The following is a 12,143-nucleotide window of genomic DNA, read 5'->3' as shown; positions in this document are numbered from 1 at the left end:
GACCTTATATAGAAAGGTGTGTTTTCTTTTTAAATCAAGACCAATCGGTTTAATTGGCTCCAATCTCTACTTGCAGAAACATCTCGAGGATGATCGAAGGAAATTGGATGAACCTCAGCTCAGCTAGAGCAGCTCAATTTGCAGTGTCATAGCAAAGGGATTGATCATCCCTCATTTACCAACCAATTGTTCTGAAACCCGATACAACCCTTCTAATTGATGGTCCACAGGATCGCTATGTCTTAGATCTTTTCGTTTTTGTATCAGCTGGCCTCCCAGGAGATTGGGTGGAATGAAGGGGGGGCTGGGAGATGGGGGGGAGGGGATCCCAGAGGGTTCTTACAAATCTGCAGATGTCTGAACCCCCATTTCAAGAGATGACCGTCAGCCTGCTTGGGGATATTTTTATTGGAGATTATAATGTGGGCTTCCCTTGAGGGACAAACGTCTGTATCGGGTTTCAGGGCATTCGGTTGGTAAATAATGGACAAGTAATGATCCAAAGTTTTAGTGGGTACCCCACCTGGGAGCCCCCACGATCCGAAATCGAAGCCTGAGCGATTGTGCAGGCGACTGTCTCGTATTCATGTGCCAAGTTACAGAACAACCAGCCGGGTGATAAGGGTGGTGCAGCAAACTTGGTAAAAAGTTAACGACCGGACAGACGGACGGACAGACATTCAGACGTCACGACTCATTTTACAAGTTAATTTCTTCGAGAATCGAGATGAGATAGTGTAAAAATGAAAAACATGGACCGTCCGTCCGTGAGGCGGTTGGGAAAGTTCTGAAGCTGTGAAGCCGTGTGACGATTTGTCTATTAATTACGTACTATTTGAAGGTCAGTTCCACCCTGACTTACACATATGTCTATTAATTATGTTGCATTGGAATGTGTTCCGTTTGACCCTTTAGACTGCTGAGACCCCTTAGAGTTTTGAAGACCGTTTAAAACCCCAAAGTCCCTCAGAACCGCTAAAGACCCCGAAGAACCTTCAGACCTCCAAAACCATAAGGACCCTGAAGACCCAAAATACTCAGAGGGCCTTAAAGACCCAAAATATTCCGATGACCCAAAAGACCCATAAGACCGAGAGGACCCAAAATTTCAGAAGACCCAAAAGACACCGAAGGACCTTAAAGGCCCTGAAGACGTTAAAGACCTTTAAGACCCCAAATATCAGAAGAACCCAAAGACCCGTAAGACCCCTTTTACCTTTGAGACCTCTTTTACCTTTAAGACCCCTTCAACACTTTAAACACCTTTTGTAAGTGTTTGCATTTTGATTGTACGTGATTTGCTGTGTTATGATTTACACCAGTCATTATCCTCAGATAAAACAAGACTGTGCCTCAGTAGTGACCTGTGGTGAGGTGAGCGCAGTGGGCCGATCCACGCTAGTTGTATATAAAACCGAAAAGCATGGGTGGACGGTGAATCCTTGTCAAGGTGAAGCCTCTATCGACCCACATGAGTACGTCTATTAATTATATGGACTATTGGAACGTACCTTTAAACCTTGTAGACCCCTTTTTATATTTTAGACCCTTTGGACCCTCATAGACCCTCATAGATCCTTGTAGACCTTTTGGACCTTTACACCCTTTACAAAGGTTAGACCCTGTTGACACGTTAATCCCCTTTAGACACACACCACACAAACATCAAGGGTTTTCTTGCAATACACAAGCTATTCTTTTATGCATGTTTACCTCTTTAACATGTTTATTATTGTACAGTATGACATTGCTGTGAAATTGTACTGTCGCACCTTGTGCACAGGGTCATGTGAATTTGTTTGCTTTCACTGAATTTGTTGAGTATTTTTGGTGAATTCTCACGTGTTCTGTAGACCACACGTGTGGTGATGGTTGGGACCGTGTTGGTGACTCGTGTTTTCGAATCAACGTGAGTGAAGTGAATTACGACGACGCCCGGATGGATTGCATACGGCACGGTGGGATGCCGGCCTCTCTCATTACACCGCAGGAGATGCAGCATGTTCTCAGCAGTCTTCGGGCCTTGGAATCAAACGTAATGACTGCAGTGGTTCCTCTGCATCTCTCCTATCTTCCTTTCGTATTCTTCATTCTCAAGCTGGAGCCACACCTTTTCTCATTTTATACAAACGATACATTTGTTAAACTTTCTTCTCTTTTGAGGGAGCCCAGTTGTGGACATGATGTGTTCCCTCTGTCAATCATTGCATGGATATCAGATGCACTTGCATGTTTTATTGTTATTATTTGTCCAATATTTCATGTACCTGCATCATGTGCATAGTGTTTCACATGTACCTGTATTTCATGACACCTGTCAGAATCTGATGCCCTGGGTCGGCCTGCGCAGTCGGAACATCTCATTTTGGAGCTGGGAGGACTCGTCACCCTTCGTGAACAGCAGTGCACTGCAGTGGGAACCGCACGAGCCCAGCGGTTCTGGATTCTGTGCCGTGCTTTCACGGCCATCCGAGGGCCCTTGGCTAAAGGCTCTCACCTGTACAGACAAGGCTCATGGCAGCGTTTGCAAGAAACTAATTGGTAATGAGCGAAAGTGCTGGGATGACCCCAGGTTGTGAAATGATGTACTGTTTCCTAAAAATGGCTTTTCCTTTGCCTTACTTCACACTATCAGTGAACCCGAGTCAGACGTCACGGAATTGTCAGCTTCCCTGCGCCAGTCGTACGTCTTGCAGTGAGTGTGCGACCAGCGGTGATTGCATGTGGTGCAGCAACACTCGTCGATGCGTGGACGCAAATGCCTACGTGATATCTTTCCCTTATGGACAATGCATGGAGTGGCATATGCAGGGGAAGTGTCCACGTAAGTTGATTGTCCACACCTTCCCATATTTATTTTGCTGTACAGTACTCTAAAACAATGCATAGTCTGAGATTTTCACGAGCCCTTTCAATCCCCCACGCTGTCCGCTACAAATAGTTTGAAGAGTGATAGCTGGTCCAAAAATTACAAGAGAATTAACCAGATTCGGTGGTGCAACGGTTCGAGCGTCTGCTCTTATTCTGGGAGGCCGGAGGTTCGAACCCCAGTCGAGTCCTACCAAAGACTTTAAAATGGTACGTGCTGCTTCCTTGCTTGGTGCTCAGCATTTAAGGAGGATGGAGCATGGATAAAACCATCGTTTGGCAACCATTGTGCAGGCTTTGATGCGCTTAGTGGCCTCATCTTGTGTTGAAGTTCCTTGTAAGGGAAGAAGAAGACCACTCCTTTTGCATCTTCAGTTGCATAGGGCTGCCGAAGCAGTTTCCTTGGCTAGTGGGCACAATCCTGGATGGGTCGCCACTTTGACGCATGATACTCGAATGGCTCATTTTTCACAGTAAGCTGGTATTCATTTTGTCGACCTCAGAAGGATGACAGGCTGAGTCAATCCACCTAGTTTTTTTGTTTTTTTTGGTTTTCCACCTAGTGTTAATAAACGGCATGACAGGGACTCCAACTCAAGACCCCAACATCTTAAGCCGGCCACCTTATCCGTTAAGCCAATACCAGGCTTCCTTACAAGGGAACATGCAAGTCATTTATTTAAATTTTGCTGAAATTCTTGTGAGAAGATCATGACTGTTAGGCGACGAAACCTGGCCACCAAAGTACCGGCTCCTACTACCATCAATCCAATGTAACTTGCCTTCAGATGAAACGCCTCGAATCCTGTTTCCATATTTCATAATGGTACAAAGGTCCTGCTGATCCCGTCAGGGTTCATTTACTTCATACGAACCCCATGAGCATCGCTTTATAAAACTTATGAACAACTTATGTAAGACACCTTGTTATTTGGCGCGTATTTTTTTCCAGCAGACACACGGCCTTTTGCAGGTATTTGATGAGTACTTTGTAAAGCATCCGTGTAGGTTTTGGTGGAAACTTCTTATTTTCTTTTGAGATGCTCTCTATCATCAGGGGAAAATACCCACAAAATATGAGGTAGTTTAATGAAATTTTGATAATCTGGTAGGATTTGGTAGAAACTCCTTACTTTCTTTTGAGATGCTCTCTGTCATCGGGGAAAAATACCCACAAAATATGTAAGGTGGTTTAATGAAATTTTGATAATCTGGGTAGGATTTGGTAGAAACTCCCTACTTTATTTTGAGATGCTCTCTGTCATCGGGGAAAAATACCCACAAAATATGCAAGGTAGTTTAATGAAATTTTGATGATCCAGAATACTCCTTGGTATGATTTGATATTTCACTTTGGCCTGTTTGGCAGTCCCATTTTTACTCATGATTTGTTCACAACACATATACTCTTTGTACAGTAACTATTATTTATTCATGTTCTACCGATTCAGGAATAAGTACAAGGATGTTTCCTCAAGTGTTTATCTTGTACGTGATGAATGCACAACTTTAACCATGAAACATCAATATACAGTCGGACCCCGTTAATCATGGGGGATATGTTCCTGGAAAATCCGTGAATAGCGAAACCACAAATAAAGGGGCATTGTTTCAATGGAAAAAGGGGGGATAGGCTCCCGAGTCATGAAAATCCGCGAATAGAGAGGACCAAGCTACGAATGGTGAGGCAAAGACGATAATCCGCGAGGGTCGATGAAAGTCCCGGAAATGGTGAGACAAACCCGCGAATGTCGACGATGATCCGCGAAGGTCTATGAAAATCCCGTGAATGTATGTCACGGCATTGTTTCAATGGGGAAAAGGTGGATACGTTATTGGTTCCCGGTGGTTCCTGATTCACAGAGGAAAATTTTTAAAGTTTAAAATGTTTTCGACCGCAAATGCACATGATTACAGTTTCACAAATAAAAATGCTTACAAACAAAAAATGCAAACGACAACACCAGGTACCATTTCTAATCATTTCCAATTGTTGGCATAATGGTTAGGGCAGCAGGCTTGGGATCCTGAGTTCTAAGGTCCTGAGTTTGAATCCCGTTGAATTAATGCCAGGTGGGGTTGACTCAGCCTGTCATCCTTCCGAGGTCGGCCAAATGAGTAACAGATAACTGGTTATAGAGAGGCATTTCATCAGCGGCAGACGTGCCACCACCCACTGTTTAAAATTTTTATTTTACAAACACACGCAACTTTCAAATGATTATGATGATTGTGATGAATTAAAGTCCCATGAATTTCTCGAACTCTGAGGATGACCCAAATGATAGTCCTGCAACGTCGTGTACTGAGGGAGAGGCAGGACAGGCAGCAGTTGAGGGTTTTTTATTTGAATACAAGATCGAGGCTCGTGAAAGATCTAACATTAATCACACAAAAAATCAAACAGACACATAAGACATATAATAAGGGGAGTGGTAGACAAGATGGGGAGAGAGGGGTTTAGCACACAAACACATGATCTGTGGGAGGGAGAGTGCATGGGGGGAGGAGGCGTGGGAAGAGGGGGGTGGGGTGGGAGAAGTATACAACACAAGGACACTGCAAGGACTTCCAGGAAAGAAGTTGGTAATTCAAAAAAGTGGATCTGGGGTGAATTAGTAGGGGAAGAAAAGATCAAGGTTTTGGTTTGGATGGGGGAAGATAAGAGATGTTGGTGAGCAGCTGTTTTAAAGACCTGGAGGGAGGAGTGGGATTGAAGGGAGTGAGGGAGTTTGTTCCAGGGAAGTGAGAAAAGAGGAATGAAGGAGTGAAGGTGAGCAGAGAGTCTTGATTTTGGCAGTTTAACCATAAGAGGGTTTCTGGCAGATCTTGTGTGACCTGTAGGAGTATTTGGGGGACAGAGCCCAGAGAGAGCTGGGGGAGCAAGGCCGGAGAGGATTCGGTAGAAGACAGAAAGACCACCAACCTGCATGCGGTGAGTGAGCGAAAGGCCCTCGGAGTTAGCTTCATCGCGGGAGATTCCAATGATAAGGTTGTTGGTGAGGATGGTGTTGGTGGTATTGAGGTGGAGTGAACAAGGTGAAATAAATGGCTAATGGAGAGCTGCCTGGCAGATTGTTGCAGGTTTCGATGCAGCTCTTTGTAGGGGAGCAGTACATCATCCAACCCCCTCTTGAACTTGAGGTACCTCTCTGTGACTGGGTCAGCATCTTCCAACTTGTCGACAAGTGCCCGCATACCATGCAGCAACTCGCCCAGGAACTGGAATGTGAAGTTAGATCTCAGCACCTCTTTCTCATCACTGCCCGCCTCCTCCTCCTCGGAAACCGTTATAATGACCAACAACTCCTCCTCGGTGAGGTTGTTGCTATGTGAGGCATTGGGATCCTCCAACTCATACTGCATGTCATCACATCCTTCCCCTCCCAACTGCCGTGCCAACCCAACAATCACATGCCTCAGTGTTATCGGGAAAGCTAGTAAAGTTTCTGACTGCCTGTGGCCACAGGTTGTGCCCGCACGCGTTGATGGTGGAGGGTCTCACCTGATCCAGCGACTCCTTGGTGGCACCGATGCATTAAGCAATGTTGAAATCCGTCCAACACTGCCTGACGGTGAGCCCTGGGTCAGACTCCATCGCATCCAATATGCGGCGAAAGGTGCGACGGGTGCAATACATTTTAAACGTTGAAATCACACCTTGGTCGAGTGGCTGGACGAGGGAGGTGGTGTTGGGCGGCAGGAAGATCACCTCGACATTCGGGTGAGCCTCGTCCAGGTTCGCGGGGTGGCCAAGAGCATTGTCCAGGAGCAAGAGAACCTTGAACTCAAGATGTTTGTCCACCATGTACCTCTCCACCTGAGGGACGAAACAATTATGGAACCAGTCCAGGAAGATTGCTGCCATCACCCAGGCTTTCCTGTTGGCCCTCAAAAACATGGGCAGAGTTTGCTTGTTCTTTCCATTGAGAGCACGTGGGTTCAGGAACGGTACAACATCATGGGTTTCACCATGAAGTCCTCTTTTGTGTTTGCACAGAGGAGAAGAGATACTCGGTCCTCGGCAGCCTTGAATCCCAATGCTGTCTCCTCGCGCTTCGAGATGAAAGTTCTCGTGGGCATCTTTTTTCCAGAAGAGGCCAGTCTTGTTAGCATTTGAACACCTGCTCTGGGAGGTATCCCTTCTCTTTGATCAGCCTCGGGAGTTGAACAGGGAACGCTTTTGCCACCTCGTGGTCCGCGGAGGCATGCTCCCCTGCGGGCTTCAAATTTTTGAGGCAGTACCGCTCCTTGAAATTATGGAACCGTCCCCTGCTTGCAGTGAATGAAGTCGCGCTGCTTGTACCATCATCGCTCGGAGCATCACTCGTGCTGACACCACCCGCACCAGACAGATCATTGTAAATTCGTTTGGCCTTTCCACCACCTTTCTTTGGTGGAACATGGCCACGAATAAGGGAAAAAAACCGCGACTTCACGGAACACAGCCACAAATAGAAAAAAAACTGCGAATTCGTCCAACATGGCTACGAATAAGGGAAAAAACCGCGACTTCGCGGAACATGGCTACAAATAAGGGGGAAAAAACCGCGATTTCTTGGAACATGGCTACGAATAAGGGGGAAAAACTGCGATTTCATGGAGCATGGCTACGAATAAGGGAAAAAAACCGCGACTTTGCGGAACACAGTCGCAAATAGAAAAAACCTGCGAATACTTGGGACATTTTTCCGCGAATAGAGAAACATGTCGCATTTTATCAAACATTACCTTTATCAACCATTTATCAAACATAAAATCAAACATCATTATCAAACACCATTATCAAATATCATTACCATTATCAAACATCAAAGAAACATTGTTGCATTGTCGCATTTTATCAACCGCGAATACGCGAATTCCGGGAATAGCGGGGTCCGACTGTGTTTGACAATACCAAAAATACCCTGTAGTTAGTAAATACTTTTCAAACGACAGTATCGGGTTATGTGAACAAGGGACTACACTTTGTTTAAATAAGGAAAGGTTTTGTTTATAGAATGTATTTTAAAAGTTATTTTTGAGTAAGTGGATGTTTTGGAACATAACCTTGAATATTGTTATCATGGTCTATTTTCCATACTAGTGTTTTATTCCCCGTGCTCGGGTTTTCATGTTGTTTGTCGTTTCATTTACCAAAGCTGAAAGCTGTGCGGGACATCGTACGTGTGAACAAAGCTTTCAGCAGCCAGCATGTGGTTGGTGTAATGACCCCAGCAAAACGGGCAAGGGTCAAGGCATGGAGGGCTCAGCAGATGGACCAGTTTCCATCAATGGCTCTCAGGCTCAACTGAACATGAGCCTTTGCCCGAGAGACCAAGGCTTCACCTGGCACTTCATTCAATGTCCTCGTGAGTGTGTTAAGATCAAATTGCCAAGTGTAATGTAGTCATTCCTCATATACATTATGTGTGTTATAAGTTATAACATTCCTTCCTCCATTCTCAATCTTCCTTCCTCCTTCTCTTCTTCCTCTTTCTCTTCTTACTCCTCTTCTTGTTCCTTCCCTTCTTCATCATCCACCCTCCCTCTTCTCTTCATCCTTCCTCGTCTCTTCATCTATCTGCAATTACATGGTGTGTGCAGCCTGCCAGTGCAATGGACACAGCTCGTGTGTGAACAACTCTGCGTGCGAGAATTGTCAGGACCTGACTCGGGGTCCAAACTGTGAAATGTGCATGGCCGGTTTCTTTGGGGATTCTGTAAACGGCGGATCTTGTCAAGGTAAGAAACTTTGTCCCTTTGTCAGGGTAATAAACAAGGTCAGGTGGTGATATTGTCATCATCTGACCTTGTCCTCATGCATTCCATCATACCACAACTTTGGATTAACATTTTAACATCTATATCTATCTGCATTTTATCATCTATCTGCATTTTTATGCAGAAATACAATTACATTGGTGATCTTTTGTACTTTTAGCCATTTTGGTTAAAGCTGTTAATCCTGCTTGATGTGTATTCTGCATTATGAAAAGTAGGGCTTCAGCTTTGTGGGTGTATGGAGAGGACCACCTGATGTTGATGATGAGGATCACCTGACAATGAGTCCCTCTATTCAATTTGATTGGTAAATGTGATCGATTAGCTGATACAACGATCCATATTAGCCGATATTTCAAAATGTTGTGGACAGATTATGATAAAACGTGGTGGATGTGTTCTGTAGGTGACAAGCCGATTTGATTTCGGTGTGTGACGAGGACGAAGTGATAAGATTTTGGTGAACATCCGCATCCGGATACGTTAATTATTTAATTTTTAAAGTGATTTTGCTTCTGCAGTTCAAGTACTTCCTCTCTCAAGAATCAACTTCAGAAGTGAATTATGGATTTGTTTTACCATGAAATATTGTCCATCTTTGTGAGAACTTGGTAATTATCCTCTTGATTAGAACAAAGCACAAACAGCATGATGGGAATCTTTACCTTAATTGTTGCTTTCAGGGAATCACTTTCGTTTCACAATCTGTGAGGTCATCAATTTGTTCGTGTACAAAGCAATGATGGAACGTTTGGCCGTTTAATGGAGGTGTAATTGTGTTATTACAAAGTGTACTTTGCACCTCAACATTTGTTATCATCCTCATTTATGTTGGATTTATTGTTTTGATTACTTCGACATTTGTTATTGTGGCTGAAAGCATTTAAATGCAATGTCCTGGGTTGGCGGTTTATCACAGATTGATCCTTAACCCACGATAATTGCCATTTCAATCAATTGGTTGTTGTTGTTGTTGTTGTTGTTGTGCATGAATCTCGTAATGCTTTTCCTTTCAGCACCAATTATTACACAACTAGCAGTGACCCATGGAAATTTTGTCATAAAATGAGACCTCAAGTCCTCAACCTCCCCACCCCCAAATCCCAAATATTCAAATCCCTCCCCATCCAAAATCCTCAATCCCACCCCCACCCAACCTCAATTCCTCAACCCCCTCTTCACTGCAAATCCTCGGACCCTGTCCCCCCTTTGATCCACTTGCGATCCAAATAAAAAGGGGTGCACCACATCCTCTCTACATTCGCACTAAACATTTGATTTGAATTATGCACAAATGATCGTGTGAAACGACACGAGCACGAGGATGAATACTTGGATCATTAAAGCATGCCTGCATTGCTCATACGTTGTTCATGTTCCCATTAGTTAAAAAAAATATTAAAAGTAAATACAACAGACGTAAAATTCACAATCTCTTCCCCCTTTCTTCGTGTTGTTAACAACCTTCCTGTTCTCGTTCATTAAAATCAATGTTAAAAGTAAATAAAACAAACACGTTTAATTCACAATCTTGTGAGATTCTGTCATTCAGTTTTTCAGTAAAAATAGTGGATAAGTCAGCTTAATGATAAAAAAAACGTCATTCATACTGGAAAATACTCCTCGGACAACGGAAGTCATTGGACAACGACCTTTTCATGAAAGGGGTTATGGTCCCTGGTTGAGTAGTTCAAGAGAACGTCAAATAAATAAACAAGAAGATGTTGTGCGTCGCATGATACTTGTGAAATCCAAATAAACAATAGTTTCCATGGAACGGTGATCGACGTTATGAAAAGTATCATTAACCCCATATGGAAAATCACAGATTGGCCTGGCGAATGGGTAATATCGGACATCGTTACAGTTCCCAAGGTTGCTGGAACACCAGAGTGCTCCAAACATGGGACGGTCCTTTAAATAATCACGCATCAAAGATCCTGTTGGACATCATCAGGCAAAGAGTTAACTGCTATTTGATACGGAAGAGGTTATTGCCGAGAAGCAGTTTGGTTTTGTATGTGGTAAGGGCACTACAGATACCATGTTGATGTTGAGAACTTTGATTGAAAAGGTGAAGGGCCAAAAGGAGACAGTTATGGGCAATAGTCATCGACTATGCCAAGGCATTCGAGTCCGTCATCGCGTCCTGTGGAAAGCCTTATTGGAAGTTGGAGTGCCAAAACATCTCGTTTGGTTTATCAGAAGCTTGTTTACACTGTTACCCTATGCTCTTCAATGCAGTTGGTGAGAGGATTATCAGAGATGAGAGGTGCGTCTTACCAGAACGAGTGAGATGCACAGTTGGTGAGAGGATTATGAGAGATGAGAGGTGCGTCTTACCAGAACGAGTGAGATGCACAGTTGGTGAGAGGATTATGAGAGATGTGAGGTGCGTCTTACCAGAACGAGTGAGATGCACAGTTGTTCAGAGAATTATGAGAGATGTGAGGTTCATCTTACCAGAATGAGTGAGATGCACAGTTGATAGGATTATGAGAGATGTGAGGTGCGTTTCACCAGAACGAGTGAGATGCACAGTTGTTGAGAGGATTATGAGAGATGTGAGGTTCGTCTTACCAGAACGAGTGAGATGCACAGTTGTTCAGAGGATTATGAGAGATGAGAGGTGCGTTTCACCAGAACGAGTGAGATGCACAGTTGGTGAGAGGATTATGAGAGATGTGAGGTGCGTCTTACCAGAACGAGTGAGATGCACAGTTGTTCAGAGAATTATGAGAGATGTGAGGTTCATCTTACCAGAATGAGTGAGATGCACAGTTGATAGGATTATGAGAGATGTGAGGTGCGTTTCACCAGAACGAGTGAGATGCACAGTTGTTGAGAGGATTATGAGAGATGTGAGGTTCGTCTTACCAGAACGAGTGAGATGCACAGTTGTTCAGAGGATTATGAGAGATGAGAGGTGCGTCTTACCAGAACGAGTGAGATGCACAGTTGTTCAGAGGATTATGAGAGATGTGAGGTTCATCTTACCAGAATGAGTGAGATGCACAGTTGATAGGATTATGAGAGATGTGAGGTGCGTTTCACCAGAACGAGTGAGATGCACAGTTGTTGAGAGGATTATGAGAGATGTGAGGTGCATCTTACCAGAACGAGTGAGATGCACAGTTGTTGAGAGGATTATGAGAGATGTAAGGTGCGTCTTACCAGAATGAGTGAGATGCACAGTTGATAGGATTATGAGAGATGAGAGGTGCGTCTTACCAGAACGAGTGAGATGCACAGTTGATAGGATTATGAGAGATGTGAGGTGCGTCTTACCAGAACGAGTGAGATGCACAGTTGATGAGAGGATTATGAGAGATGTGAGGTGCGTCTTACCAGAACGAGTGAGATGCACAGTTGATAGGATTATGAGAGATGAGAGGTGCGTCTTACCAGAACGAGTGAGATGCACAGTTGATAGGATTATGAGAGATGTGAGGTGCGTCTTACCAGAACGAGTGAGATGCACAGTTGATGAGAGGATTATGAGAGATGTG

General features: G+C 44.2%; 1 protein-coding gene across 2 annotated transcripts in view; it reads left to right on the top strand.

The window, feature by feature from the left end:
• The window catches only part of LOC137420551 (attractin-like protein 1), a gene marked incomplete at its 5' end in the record, with an annotated part of 219,432 nt that overhangs the window by 46,421 nt on the left and 160,868 nt on the right, over window positions 1-12,143 (top strand). For both annotated transcript variants that reach the window (XM_078772550.1, XM_078772552.1), the window contains 5 exon segments: window positions 1,854-2,035; window positions 2,322-2,541; window positions 2,636-2,824; window positions 8,013-8,222; window positions 8,458-8,595. In XM_078772550.1, the coding sequence (XP_078628676.1) occupies window positions 1,854-2,035; window positions 2,322-2,541; window positions 2,636-2,824; window positions 8,013-8,222; window positions 8,458-8,595 (939 nt within the window).

This window comes from Myxine glutinosa, chromosome 2, assembly GCF_964187855.1.
Source record: "Myxine glutinosa chromosome 2, kmMyxGlut1.1, whole genome shotgun sequence".
NCBI lineage: Eukaryota > Metazoa > Chordata > Myxini > Myxiniformes > Myxinidae > Myxine > Myxine glutinosa.
The sequence above is the reverse complement of the archived record's forward strand: the minus strand, read 5'-3'. Positions and strand labels throughout refer to the sequence as shown.